Source organism: Schistocerca gregaria, chromosome 8 (genome assembly GCF_023897955.1).
Source record: "Schistocerca gregaria isolate iqSchGreg1 chromosome 8, iqSchGreg1.2, whole genome shotgun sequence".
In the NCBI taxonomy this organism is placed as follows: domain Eukaryota; kingdom Metazoa; phylum Arthropoda; class Insecta; order Orthoptera; family Acrididae; genus Schistocerca; species Schistocerca gregaria.
This window is the reverse complement of record NC_064927.1, coordinates 147609921-147625442: the sequence shown is the minus strand read 5'-3', so window position 1 is coordinate 147625442 and position 15522 is coordinate 147609921. Positions and strand designations below refer to the sequence as shown.

At 43.5% G+C, this 15522-nt stretch overlaps 2 protein-coding genes across 4 annotated transcripts in view; one reads left to right on the top strand and one right to left on the bottom strand.

Moving 5' to 3' along the window:
- Positions 1-9218: 9218 nt before the first annotated feature.
- On the bottom strand, positions 9219-9794 carry LOC126285079 (WAS/WASL-interacting protein family member 3-like). The gene is made up of 2 exons (XM_049984401.1): positions 9787-9794; positions 9219-9753 (listed from the first exon to the last, which is right to left on the bottom strand). Exons 1-2 carry the CDS (start codon positions 9792-9794, stop codon positions 9219-9221), a joined length of 543 nt encoding a protein of 180 aa, XP_049840358.1.
- The window catches only part of LOC126283955 (protein still life, isoform SIF type 1), a 1235171-nt gene continuing 1229346 nt past the window's right edge, over positions 9698-15522 (top strand). For 2 of the 3 annotated variants that reach the window (XM_049982390.1, XM_049982391.1), the window contains exon 1: positions 9715-10540. In XM_049982390.1, the coding sequence (XP_049838347.1) occupies positions 9793-10540 (748 nt within the window). In that variant the 5' untranslated portion in view covers positions 9715-9792. Of the gene's footprint in view, positions 10541-15522 lie in introns of all 3 variants that reach the window. The other variant, XM_049982392.1, reaches the window with a different exon arrangement.

The window sequence follows — 15522 nt, the reverse complement described above, 5'->3', positions numbered from 1 at the left end:
CTTTTGTTTAAGTCGTCATTCCTTACATTGTTTTGATGATCCCACCATCTTTGCGACCGTGCGGTTCTAGGCGCTTCAGTCTGGAACCGAGTGACCGCTGCGGTCGCAGGTTCGAATCCTGCCTCGTGCATGGATGTGTGTGATGTCCTTAGGTTAGTTAGGTTTAAGTAGTTCTAAGTTCAAGGGGACTGATGACCACAGATGTTAAGTCCCACAGTACTCAGAGCCATTTGAACCATTTTGAAACATCTTTGCTTTTCTGTCCAATTGCTGCAAACATAGTCGTCTGTAATCTGTTTTTCATATTTCAGTCATAGTCAGCCTCTGTTATTTTCCTCCTTTATAATGCTTCCAGCACCATTTTAACCATTCCTGGATGCAGTGCCAGACGTCTTACTAACTTGTCCCCTCTCCGCACCTATTGATTTTAACTGCAGGTGTTATCAGTCAATGCTCACATATATCTTTTCTTGACTAAACTTCCGACACTTAAGTTATTTTCAATATACCATGTTATTGCTCAGTAGATGGCTACGTCAGAACATAAAAGAATTGAGCGTTTACCCTAGACTCGTGCTAGAGACCTGACAGGCTACTGAAAATACCGAAGCATTGCAACTGGTTTAGCCAATACACAGTATGTGTAAGCACTGGCTGATAACCTTTGCATTCAAATACAGTGCACTCACTGACGCCCTACGCCCACAAAACAACAGATTTTTGTTCTTCATTTCATACTCTACCTGCCGCGCTTAATTTTTGACATTCTTCTTACTATCACATTTTAGATGCGTCCAGTTTGTTCTTTCGCGTTACAGTTCGATAGATTGATGTTCTCCAGACGTATTCAGAAACTTGTTCGTTACTTCCACATGAATTTCTGGTGCCAATAGACCTAATCTAGAAGGCTTTCTTCACCTGTATCCATCGATTTCTGAGACCTTTCTTGTTCCGGCAGTCCTGTTTAATCTTACATCCTAGATCGGAGAATTGTTTCACTTCTTCCACTACCGTCTTGTTCCTAGTTTTGCCGTTAAACAAATCGTTACTCTTCTTTCATTGCATTTGGAAAACACGTATGTAGACACATGATTCCTACTGGTATGGACATCCAATACCAGTACAATTCTGGTGCTTTCATAACGTAATGTGGCACATAAAGTACTTTGAAAAGAATCCACTTGACTTTGCGACACATAAGACTATTTGGTTTAAAAGAAAAAATGACTTGTGAAGCATGCTAAATGAGAGATACTTCAAATTACTGTCTCTTCAAGGCGATTGTGAATATTTTAACTTAAGTGACAACTGTATATGCTTATGAGAGCTCATGTAATTTTATTTGAACACACTAAAAGTAGTAGATGAGTTGTGTTATTTGGGTAACGAAATAACTCATAATGGCCGGAGTAGAAGGCATATAAAATGTAGACTAGTTGTAGCAAGAAAAGAACATCTGAAAACTACAGGAATTTCTTAACACATAAGTTTAACTGTTTTTCCTGAAGGCATTTGTGTGGAAGTGAAACGTGGGCGATAAACAGTCCAGACAAGAAGAGAATGGAAGCTTTTGAAATGTGATGCTACAGAAGAATGCTGAAGATTAGATTTGCAGATCGAGTAGCTAATGAGGAGGTGACTTGGGAAATAAAAAAAGTTATGGCACAACTTGACTAAACGAAGCGATTCGTTGGTAGGACACATCCTGAAGCGCTAAGAAATCATCAGTTTGATAATGGAAGGAAGTGTGTCGGGAATTGTGGGGAACATTTGTAGAACACTAAGTGATGATTGCAGTAAGTAAATTTAAATGGAAGAAGGTTGCTATAGTCCTTCGGAGACGACGAAGTTTACACAGGAACACAAGAGTGGAGTGCTCTTAGTTCTGGTAACAACACTGTTTGGCCAAAGGTCAACGGTTGTTGTGAGTTCTTACGACGTTAGCTATTTTCTCTTAGGACTGTTGCGCTACATTTATTATTAATTATAAACTTAGTCTTAGTTTGCGATGTACGTGTATGAAGCGCCTAAAATACAAATAGAAGTCAAAATCCAATATCTTCGTCTACCAACCAGCTGAAATCACGATTTAACCATCCTGCGAAGTAATTCGACCAACTGTCATATTGTGTCTGAACATACTTTACGTCATTCAGTGTCAAATGAAGACAGAGTTCCATGGTAAAGCTATCACATAACTACCAGCATGATTCCCATGTGGAAGATTACAAAATACTATACGAAATGAGAAAGTAACAGTGAAGAAGGCGACGGGCGCTTAACTTTGGAATTCGAACCTTTCGTCTACTTAATGTACGAACACGTATAAAAACAATTATATGAGCCCATTTATACGAAAAATTGTACGATAATCTTGGGGACGATACCCAGCCCATAAGAGTTCAGCTATGGAGCGACGGAAATTATCCACTTGAGAATTAACTAATCACACAGTCTGCGAAATTAGTATTGGGTAAACTAGGTTTGGTTAGTTCCATTTACTTACTATCCCATAGTTCACAAGTATATTCATGTATGGATTTTATGAATAATTATCTGATTATTATGTACTGGTAGCGTCTGTTTATTTTACTAAGAGAAATTTCTCATTTTGTATATTTCCATTTAAATCAAATCACTGAGACTGGTTGTTTCAGCCTTTAATATGCAGATGTTGAACAGATTCAACACGTCCACCTACACAAACACCTACTCATATTTCAAATTAAGCGTAAATATATCCACTTTTTAGTACATATAATAAAGATCATCAATTTAAATAGCACTGTAATTTAATAAAAGCCTAATGAGACAGCACACCTTCCTCCAAAAAGCATTAACAACTGCGCCAAGGTAGAACCCATTGACATTTCTTTACCTCTTATCCTCGGACAATTTCGAATCAGCTAACTCTACATTCTTCCTGTTCCTTTTCTAATTCTATGCCATCTTTGTGATGTTAGGATTGCTCATAATGTTTGTATTATAAGGATGTATTTTTGACACGTACGTGCAGTTAACATCGGCTTAAACACAAAACAAAGAGGGTGAATTTTTTACCTGATGTATGGGATTGTGCCTTGAGTAGACTTTCCCTACACTTCTGAAAAGCATGTCACCACAATTCGAAACAAAAGCTATTACTCTTCTTTCTGTGATTATTTGTAGTAAATGCTTCAGTATAGGTTTTCACTTATTCAAAGAAGAATATCCTTTACACAAGTGTAATCTGCCATTAGCATTACTTAAACAACGTAAGAGTAATATTACTGATGAAATGTTGTAGTTCTCTGTGCAAAGTTCGGTCACTGTCTCTTTTCTGTCTCTCATAGTTTACGATATTATGGAACAATGAATCGTCAACTTCTGCCGCACAGGTTTCTTCGTGTTATTTTCATAGCACGTTCCTCAATCTCAATTCCACATTAATATTTACTTTTGGGTGGAAACAAATCTGTTCCATAGTATCGTAGATTGTAATAACATATTAATAGAATGCTAATATACAGAGCTTTCATTGTAACTCAATCAAAACTGAATAACTGCTTACATAAATTGTTTCTTGTGTTTAAAAATAGACATGCAGCACTTCAACACATTTAGCAGTGTATTAATCTGTACTGTATCCATTAAAAAAGCGCACACATTGAAAAACATTTTTATGAATAATAGACTTCCGTCTGTGTATTTTAATAGTTTATCTGGACAGTGTGCTCACAATTAGACATTTCATGCTTGCAATTCACGTATTGATTTTTACACATACTTTCCCACAACACCTATGCTGACACAGTTTGTAGTGTTGATTACTTGCAAATTTTCATATTCAGTAGAGAACGTAACATTAGTGCCAATGTAATACTGTACATTCAAGTATGTCTGTCCTTATGTATCTTTCCAGTAGAAGCTGTTGTTTACTTTTAATCCAGTCCGGCGCATATTTTTTAAGTACACTTTGATTCACAATCCTTTCTGTGTGTGCAAGCTTGTTCTGTACAGTTATATTCTTTTAAAATAATTTGTATATATTTACTGCATCGCTTTTGAAACTCTTTTTAAGTTCTCAGTGTGGATATTTCTTGTTATTTTGCCTGTATTTTTGGGTTTTATAACAGAGCGTCTTTCATTCGATAAATCTTAGGAAGACTAGATTGCAACGTAGGTATTAACCTTTGCTGTAGAAAAGAAATAAAAATAAAAGGGGATTAATGGTGTTCATAAAAGCAGATCAGTTACTGCATTCAACATATTTGATATCCACATGGAGATGATTGTTGGCAATTTGATGGTGGTCTCGAAGACAAGAATTGAATAACAAACAGTGCTGTAGGCCCATTAAGTTTTCTTATTTGCTCAAGATTTTGAAAGCCAAATACAGAGAGAGAGTCGGAATAAATATATGGAAGATTTCTGCATCTTACACTGAATACATTACTTGTCTCAGCTCTTCAACGCTAGTGCTGATGCTTCATGGACACAAAATTTAGGAATAAATACAGTTATACATTCACTGCACTGATTTTCTTCTGAAGCGAATTTGTGCTAGAATACTGAATTTTTTTATATTTTTATTTGAAAGTGATTTCTGTCCACAGGAAAAGAAAGCAGACATTTTTGAGTGTTATGTAATTATATCAAACATTTAGTTGTAAGAACAGTGCTGAACACTGCGCATCTTATTAAGTTGTAATCGTTAGTACATGGAGTGCTTGCGTAATTGTTGTCTTTATTCTTGTTTGTTGTTTGAGTTTTGTGTTTCAGCTGTTGTCGCCGCAGCTAACATTTTCACAAGGATATTTCTTTGTAAGTGAGGGCCTGCTATAAATTATTTCTATAGCAAATGTCACCTTCGTATATCACGACGGGTTAAATGGCTTATTGTAAGAACTTACTTTAAAATGAGTAATATAGAGTCACAAGGGGTATTGTGAAAAAGGTATCGTAATTTTTAGACTAGAGTTTCAAGGAAGGTGGAGGAGGTTATAGCTTCATATTTGAGTCTGTAAAGAATTCAATTTGGTGTCCTGCAAGAACGTGATAGTCTGATCACATAACCGGAAAAGTTCAAATGAAGATGCCAGTGGTCCTGGAAGGCTATCTTGCTCAGCTGAAAAAATGATTTTTGTAAATGTATAGTAACTTTTCAACCAGTGTCGTTGTTTCTGGTTTATTTTTCTTCCGTGAAGAATGTGCTAGCACGCCGTTTTAGCTCACCTGCCCAGTTCAAACCATTTTATGCAGGATAAGTGTCTTTCAGAAATAAAATAAGACTGCTATAGAGCGTTGAGTGTGCCTACTGGGACGGCAAAAAAGAATTTCGACAACTTGTGTTCGATAGGGACTTCGAATGTAGAGGCTATCACTTTGTTCATAAATTAGCGGTATATATATAAAAAAGTACTGCCTGAGACCTATTCCTATGGAATCACTTATTAATCCTAGTAAGCCGTGTTTAATCGTATCTGCTGAGAGTGTCAGGAGTCACGAAACAAGTTGACCTGACAGAACGTTTCGATGATAATGATGATGATGATGATGATGATGATGATGATGATGATGATGATTGTGATGATGATGACGGTGATGACTTATGTCAGTTAAATAGGTACATCATTTTAAGATGAGTATCCTCTGTTCCTTTCGGTTTTGCGCCATCGTTTTTAAAGTTGCGCAAAATGCATTTTTCTTGATGTCGTCAGTTAAATGTATTCTTCGACCTGTGGTCATCTTCCCAGCCACCATTCCTTCTAGTATCGTATTCTGTCACTCGTTAAATACAGGTCAGCACTATTACGAGCTGATTCCTCAGGAAGTGATGTTTTTCTGGCGTTTCATCCGTCAAAAGCAGTGATATGTGGAGCTGGTTTACGAACAGCAACGGATCTCGGAACTCCAAATATATGTCGTAGTTGCAGATCCCTCATCCGCTATTTTCTAACATCTGATTCCAAGAAAGTCAATCAGGCCTTCATGAGAGGCAGGTAAATAGGCAATAACATGTTAACGTCTCAAATATTGAAACATATATACACTCCTGGAAATTGAAATAGGAACACCGTGAATTCATTGTCCCAGGAAGGGGAAACTTTATTGACACATTCCTGGGGTCAGATACATCACATGATCACACTGACAGAACCACAGGCACATAGACACAGGCAACAGAGCATGCACAATGTCGGCACTAGTACAGTGTATATCCACCTTTCGCAGCAATGCAGGCTGCTATGCTCCCATGGAGACGATCGTAGAGATGCTGGATGTAGTCCTGTGGAACGGCTTTCCATGCCATTTCCACCTGGCGCCTCAGTTGGACCAGAGTTCGTGCTGGACGTGCAGACCGCGTGAGACGACGCTTCATCCAGTCCCAAACATGCTCAATGGGGGACAGATCCGGAGATCTTGCTGGCCAGGGTAGTTGACTTACACCTTCTAGAGCACGTTGGGTGGCACGGGAAACATGCGGACGTGCATTGTCCTGTTGGAACAGCAAGTTCCCTTGCCGGTCTAGGAATGGTAGAACGATGGGTTCGATGACGGTTTGGATGTACCGTGCACTATTCAGTGTCCCCTCGACGATCACCAGAGGTGTACGGCCAGTGTAGGAGATCGCTCCCCACACCATGATGCCGGGTGTTGGCCCTGTGTGCCTCGGTCGTATGCAGTCCTGATTGTGGCGCTCAGCTGCACGGTGCAAAACACGCATACGACCATCATTGGCACCAAGGCAGAAGCGACTCTCATCGCTGAAGACGACACATCTCCATTCGTCCCTCCATTCACGCCTGTCGCGACACCACTGGAGGCGTGCTGCAAGATGTTGGGGCGTGAGCGGAAGACGGCCTAATGGTGTGCGGGACCGTAGCCCAGCTTCATGGAGACGGTTGCGAATGGTCCTCGCCGATACCCCAGGAGCAACAGTGTCCCTAATTTGCTGGGAAGTGGCGGTGCGGTCCCCTACGGCACTGCGTAGGATCCTACGGTCTTGGCGTGCATCCGTGCGTCGCTGCGGTCCGGTCCCAGGTCGACGGGCACGTGCGCCTTCCGCCGACCACTGGCGACAACATCGATGTACTGTGGAGACCTCACGCCCCACGTCTTGAGCAATTCGGCGGTACGTCCACCCGGCCTCCCGCATGCCCACTATATGCCCTCGCTCAAAGTCCGTCAACTGCACATACGGTTCACGTCCACGCTGTCGCGGCATGCTACCAGTGTTAAAAACTGCGATGGAGCTCCGTATGCCACGGCAAACTGGCTGACACTGACGGCGGCGGTGCACAAATGCTGCGCAGCTAGCGCCATTCGACGGCCAACACCGCGGTTCCTGGTGTGTCCGCTGTGCCGTGCGTGTGAACATTGCTTGTACAGCCCTCTCGCAGTGTCCGGAGCAAGTATGGTGGGTCTGACACACCGGTGTCAATGTGTTCTTTTTTCCATTTCCAGGAGTGTATGTATCAAAGATGGAAACAAGACGGCGTTATCATTTTCTTCTTATATGGCACCCGTTCTCAAGAAATCAAAGCCCTTCTCGTTTTATAAGCTGACTGTGATTCTGTGGCGTACATACGATGATTTTAACCGAAAACTTTTTCTCTATAGATGACCCATTAAAGCTCACTTCGATATCTACACTTAAGAATTTCCATATTACAGTCCTCAAATAAAACATGATAATTTAAATCTTTTCTTGACGTGCCATTGTTCCATTCTTCATATGTCGAAATGTTGGATAAAATAACTAGTATTATCCAGTTTTTTCTTAACGTCATTGTGCACGATTACAATGAGTCTTTTTGTCTATCATCATTAGTTTTATTATATGCAGTGGACATTGTAGCTGGCAGTGAATTTCATACTTGCCATCAATCATTCAGTAGCTCAAAATGATGGCCACCAAATTCTGTACAGCTCTTTATCCACTATTTTAATGATCGCACATGAACTATGAATTAGTAAACGTAAGTATCAATACAAATATTTTTGATACTCCTGGTCACTGGAAAGGTTAATAACTTTCAATATTATCATTCTTCTCAAAATAAAAATGTTTGAAATGAAAGTTACGTTTATTTTTCGTTGAAAATAAAAGAAGACCGTTTTAGTACATGAAAAATGAAACTACCGTTGATTTAACCAACTAAGAGATCCCTTGTATTATGACCTCGTGGAAAAATGTGGACATACTTTCCGTGCAGACTAAGATATTGACTGAATATGTTTTTCTGTTACATATTTACGATACAGTCACAATTTTAGCTCTGCTAACAGTGACACACAATGCACCTTCCGTTACGACGTCAACATGTTGGCTATCGGGGGTACATCTGCTTGCTTCACAGTGAAGTTTGTACACATGCGCCATACGGATCAGCGCTGCTCATGAAATGGTGAGAAAAACATCTTGCAGAGTATATTTACCCAGCAACACAAATACGTTATTCCGCTATAAGCATTTGTCAGGTTACCTTCCATACGGCCTGCCGTCCGGAAACAGTAGTATTCAGTGAACTGTGGGTGAAGCCCGATCAACAGGGACTTACATGCGTTGAGCGAAAATAATACTGCACTGCGAATGGCTAGCTTCTAGCCGAAATCTAGATATGCATAATAAAATTTAAAAAAGGACGACTGATTGCTGCCATCTGTAATATATAAGTTATAAGCATTTGTTTGTGTATACGTCTTGCCCGGGGACCCAGCGAGGTGGCGCAGCGGTAGCACTCTGGACTTGCATTCGGGAGGACTACGGTTCAATCCCGCGTCCAGCCATCGTGATTTAGGTTTTCGCCCCAGGCGAATGCTGGGATGGTTCCTTTGAAAGGGCACGGCCGACTTCCTTCCCCATCCTTCCCTAATCCGAAGAGACCGGTGACCTCCTTGTTTGGTCTCTTCCCCCAAAACCACCCAACCCTCTTGCTCTTGCACGCCTATGTACATAATTAAGTTTGTACGGAACCCTCAGAACGCATCCTAATCGCACTTGTCCGGTTTAAAACAGCTGAAGGTGTCATACCAACTACACTTGAAGCAACACTGACAATTGTCCTCCAGCGATCTATGGGGAGATGAGTATAATAGGATTCAAATCGGTGCGGACTGAAGTAATGTGGGTGGGTTAGGTAGCAGAGGTGGGGGTGGGCACGCAGGCCGAGGGAGGGAGAGGGAGAGAGGCAGGAGGGAGGCTGAGTGTGGGACGTCTGCACCGCGTTGCCCCGCTATCCCGCAGGGTCCGCCACGCTGCCGCGGGCGCAAACTCGCGGCACAGACACGGACGCGGCGCCGGGCTCCCGCGGGGACAAGGTAACGGCGGCCACCTCCAGCACCTCCCTGTACGACAACGTGAGTGGCGGGGGCGGCGCCGGGGGCGGCGTCGGCGGTGGCAAGGCGTCTGCGTCGACGCTACCGGGCGGCGGCGGCGCGGGGGGCGGCGGCGGCCGGCAGACGCGGGACCGCGGCACCCAGCAGCAGGACGCCGCCACCAACGGCTCCCTCAAGGCAACCTCCGCGGGGGCGGCGCCGGCGGCGGCGTCGGCCGCGACCGGGACGGCATCCGCGTCGGTGGGAACGCAGCAGAACCACGTGGGCTCGCAGGCGTCGGCCGGGCCGCCGGAGGAGGCGTCCAAGAGCGAGGGCACGCAGGCCGGCGGCACGCTGGGCGGCAGCCGGCTGGGCGGCCTGGGGGCGGCGGGGGCGGCGCAGGGCGCGGGAGGCGGCCGCCGCGACGCGCACACCCACGCGCACCACCACGTGCTCGCCGCCACCAAGTCGGTCGACTACCCGGACACGGACATGGTGCGCGAGGCGGAGCTGCGCGCCGCCCACCACCACAACCTCAACAACAACAACAATAACAATAACAACAACAACAATAACAATAACAACAACAACAACAACCGGCGATCCAAGAGCAAGAGCACCGACGACATGAGCGTGGGCGGCGTCTCGCTGGACTCGAACACGCTGAAGCGCATGCTGAAGCCGATGCCGTCGCAGCAGGAGAGCCCGGTGACCTCGCCGGAGATGACGCGCCGGCGCTACAACTACTACAACCACGGCCACCACCACCACCACCACCACCACCACGGCGGCGCCATCAACAACAACGGCCGGCACGTGCTGTCGGAGCCCGAGTCGAACCACCACCGATCGGGCGGCCGCTTCTCCGGGTCGCGCTCCTCGCACGAGATCGGGCGCGGCTACGGCGGCGGCGGGCGCGGCCTCTACCTGGAGCTGGACGCGCGCGGCGGCGGCGTGGGCAGCTGCGGCGACCTCTCGCCCCCCTCGGACAACGTGCTGTTCGACAACCAGTGCTACGCGACGACTCCCAGCTCGAGCAACGGCAACTCGGACCTGGACCAGCCCGCGTCGACGGCGCCCGGCACCGGGCAGGCCACGCCCACGCCCGGCTCGCCCACGTCGCGCCTGCTGCTCGAGTACGAGATGCACCTGCGCAACACGCTGGCCAAGGGCATGGACGCCGAGAGCTACAGCCTGCACACGTTCGAGGCGCTGCTCACGCAGAGCATGGAGAACCTGGGTAAGTCGCGGTGAGTCGGGGCCCGCCGCGCCCGCCACAGGACACGACCTCTGTGGCGCAGTTTAACGTCGTCCACTTCTCTGGTGTCGAGTGGCGTTACCTACACTTCATCATAAACACACAATTGTATCTAATATATTCTTAGGGAGTATGCACAATTGTTATCTGCATTTTCATCGTGATTAAAATCCACTGCAGTTTTTATTTCGCCTGCCGGTGTGGCCGTGCGGTTCTAGGCGCTTCAGTCTGGAACCGCGTGACTGCTACGGTCGCAGGTTCGAATCCTGCCTCGGACATGGATGTGTGTGATGTCCTTAGGTTAGTTAGGTTTAAGTAGTTCTAAGTTCTAGGGGACTGATGACCTCAGATGTTAAGTCCCGTAGTGCTCAGAGCCATTTGAACCATTCTCTGAAGTTTATATTTCAAAGTTCCTGTATATAGATAAAGGCATGGTACACTAACCAGGTTTCTAGACTCTAATCTCATCTTCAGGTGCTACTTAACAAAAACGTACGAGTTACGCTGAAGCATTAACAAATTGCGCAGTACAGAATTAACTAGCACCTGAAGATGGGATTAGCGTCCTGAAGGTATGGTAGCGTACGTGCCTTTATCCAAACACAGGAACTTTGAAATAAGCAATTAAGTAGCACCCGAAGATGGGATTAGTGTTCTGTAATCCGGTTAGTGTATATTCCTTTATCTAAAAAAAAAAGGAGCTTTGAAATTACAGTTGCAGCGGATTTTATTCATAACATACAATTGTCTTTGTTTTGCAATTACAGTCTCGTCGAATTCTTTAATTAACGACAGGCTCTCCATCGACTGCACTATTTCATTCAGAACGATTCTAATTTCGACTTTTAAGTCATTTTAATTGGCTATTGTGTTGATAACACAGCACTTGTCAACATCAATGAAATAATGATATCAATAAAAACAAATTTTTACTCTAACGTGTTTTAAATTGAACTAAAAGGTAGAAAGTAATTTCGCGTAGCCCTACACAGATTCCTAACGCAATGCAGATAATATTCAAACTTTGTACTTGTGAATGGCAATAGTAGAAAGATCTATAATGAAAAAAGTAGGGTGCATGCTACAGTTCACCTCCTAACTAATATATAAAGCAGCTTCCCCACGTTTTTCATTACAAATCTTACAAGTACTGTCACAGCTATTAAAAATTCGCAAGCACATACCTTTAGTAGTGTCGTTATAGCATTATGAATCTGTATGAAGCTAGGAGAAATTATTTTATGTTTTTAGTCCGATTTAAAAACGAGTCACGTTAAAAATTAATTTTTATTTGAACGACTATTTTCTGAATTTTAGTGATGTGTCAGTGAAATTCTCAGCGTATTTTAAACATTTTCTACAATATTATCCGGCGTAATTTCCGTGAACCTATCAAGCAGATGCAGCGCCGGGAAAGCCTCAAACAGCACATTTTGATAAGATTCTATGCTTTACTTAAGCAGTTATTTATATGTGTACAGAAGTTCCTTAGCTGCCTCTTCGCCAATGTACACATGCATTGCACACATCTCCTCCTCCGCCTCCCTTTCTCCGGCTCCTCTTTCCTCTGCAACTGCTAACCTCCGCGCGTCACCTCACATACCGCCTGGAACGCATTCTGATACTACCCGCACAAGATGGTTCTTCTGCAGGGCAGCTGAGACGTCATACATTACCAATTCCTTTCATCCTCGCCACCACCGCTATCGAACACGTCTATACAAGAGCTGGTTAATATTGCGTTGTCATGTAGTTCTGAGGTATGTTTAAAATTTCAAGTCTCTGCCTCATCAAGAAATTAGTTAAAAATCAGTTGCAAAATTTTTTACCAAACAGACAGGCAGGAAAGTGATCTAATAAAATCGTGTTAATAAGTAAAAAGAATTTGAGTCTATGTAAACTCCTGTTACTATTTACGATATACATAATTAATCCCCTGCTCATCCTTTCTACTCATTTTATTCATATTGACAACTGCTGAGTGTTCACCATTTCAGCTTAGTTAATAAAATTGTCGAAATTTCAATTGTGTAAATTATAATAAATAGTTCAGTCAATGACGAAAGTGTCGTTTATCAGAATAATTTGTTAACATTCACCCATTTTAATGGTACTTAACGCAATTCAACGGCACGTTTCAAAACATAACGCTCTCACCAGCGCTCAGCACAAAGGATTAAAACATTAGAAACTCTAAAATTAAACACAGCGGCTGACAAATGTGATTGGACACCAACAGAGTTGTCAGCTGGAAATGCTTGCTGCCCACAACTGACCAAGACGACACAGCCTGGTGCGCGACTTTGAATGCATTGAGACTAGTAAGGGCGCAGGTGGACGATTTTAATGTAAGATGTATTTTATTTTGTTTCATGACGCGACAAGTATGTTGTTATTTATACATTTATCCTACTTACTAATCACAAAGTTTTATACGCGGTCGTCTTTATCTATCATTAATGAAAATCATCGGATGTACAAAGCACAGACACATCTTGTTGTACAAAGTACACGATATTTTCTTTCAACGGAAAGATGCCTCAGTGTTCTGAAGATAGTAACTACTGACCGAAATTAACAACCTGGTAAAAAATTTTGCGAACCGTAATGGAAAATAACATGTAAATACCTTCCAGGATTATTGTCGTTTATCTGTTTCGGCTGTGTCGCAATTCGAAAAATGTGTTGTTAGTTACATCAATTTAGGCTTCCACAACAAGTATTTCCATCCTGGGGTTTAGTTGTTTAGGCATTAGGTCTTGATTTATGTCATGTTTTTGTGCATAACATTCTGTCTCCTAATGCGGGGAACACCTTCAGACGCTATAAGTCTAAGGACATGTTTACTGTTTTTTAATTTCAAACAAGCTCTGTGAGGCGAGCTGTTTATAAATTACCACGCAACAGTCGGGTTCTGACGCCACCCGAGCGCTGCCACAGACTGCAGAGTGCCGCAATCGTATGTTAGGGAGCTACTACTGCACAATAGTTGATGCCATCTGCACTGCTTAGCACAACAGCACACAACATTTCATAATTTCAAGTGCTCTTCTACTCTGTTGAAGTTTTTTTGTGTATCTGAATCTTTATGCTCACTGTGTGCATCCTAAGATGGTATGACTGTACATTGATCGAACTATCTACCTATCGCTTGGGCCTTGTCCCGCAGTTACGCAGCGTCAGCCATAGTTAATCGGATGTGGCGTGTTGTGTTGAAGGGGTGGCCTGATGCCTTCCAGCCGCCACCCCATACCCCTGGGGACGGAATTAGTGTACCCCAACTGTCTGCTCCGAGTGTAATCCATGGAATAGTGCGAAAGTGTTCAGATGTCTGCGAGCCGTGTAATTGAGACGGAACATGGGGACCAGCCCGGTTTTCACCTAGCGGAATGTGGAAAGCCGCCTAAAAACCACATCCAGGCTGACCAGCACATCGGCCTTCGTCGTTAATCCGCTGGGCGGATTCTACGTTGTTAGAACTATAGTGCTAAAAATCTAATTTGTTGGTTCCCTGGTCTTAGTGCGTGATCTGCTACTGCTGACTTGTCAGTGTTGCTCAGACGCTGGTGTGACTCTCAGACTCTGGCAGAGGTCGGATAACGTCACTACCCGACTGTTACATCATTACTTGTAAACAGTTCAACTAGATCAGGTTCTCTGAGGTAAAAGTAATTATGAAGCGTCTGAAGATGTCCCAGACAATAGAGGACGAAACTGCAGTCACAGAAATGAATCTTGGATCAAGACCTAATGCCCATGCATTTGTAATCGCCGTGGATGTAAATACCAGCCGTGAAAGCCCGCGTTGTATGGTGTAACAGCACACTTGTTGAGTCATAAAATTAAATAACACTGGACTGCAACTCCTAGCCTTACGTCAAAATCGTCGCTTTCAGTCCTAGAAATAACTCATTGCACACAACGTCCACCACCAGCCATGTGGCCTTCGCAATCTGTAGACAACATCAATGTCTACTTGGTTCTCCTGGTATACGACCGTAGTTGTGATCTGCTGTATCATGTATCTACTTGTTGATTTTCCTGGTATCCATGTAGTTGTGAACTGCTCTATTTTGTATTATGACGCTACTAAAATGTTGATAGTACTTTCAGTGTTTTTACTGTACGCGTTGAGTGCTGACAACCTGCAGACGAGAGCATTGTCTTTGAGAACTAGTCTCTGAACTGCGTTAAGCACGTTTATAGTCTTTCAGTTGTTATTGATCTACTGTTGAACATCGCCCAGAAATTAGTGTTACTATTTCATACCACACATTCCAGAGACACAGTTCTCATATTTTGGGCATGGCGTGTAAGTCACTCTCTAGAGTGTATTGTTGTGTGCAGTACAATGAACGATGCTCATGTACTTCCAGGGATAGGCCGTATGGATCCAGAACAGAACTTTACATTGACTGAAAAATGTAATCAGGTGACAGGTGAGCATTCTCTACTCTGAGCGAGGGGAAAAACAGATATTCCGTCTCAATTGTTAAACATTTTTTCACATATGACTGTTTCAGTGCTTAATGCACCGTTATCAGGTCTACAGTTCTTGGCTACGAATAGCACGTCAGTATTGACTGTATTTGATATCTGGTGCTGCTGCTCCTGATGATGATGATGATGATGATGATGATGATGATGATGATGTGGTGAAGCTGAAACGCACTAAAACTGGTCATATGTTAGTAAAAGTACCTTGTTATCGAGGCAGTAAACTCTTATGTTACTAACAGTATTACAATAGCTACAACCTAACGACGATGTCACCACTTTAAATAATTTCATTGTTTGTATGGTGGCACAGGTACGCTGTTTGGTACACTTCAGAACCCACACTACGCTACTATGGCGCAGGTTGTTTTCAGTGTGCACCAGGACTTCAGACATGAACCTAAAATAAATAAAAGTTGTTACCTAACTTTATAGACTGGTGAATCTTGTCTCGCCCAAGTGTTTCG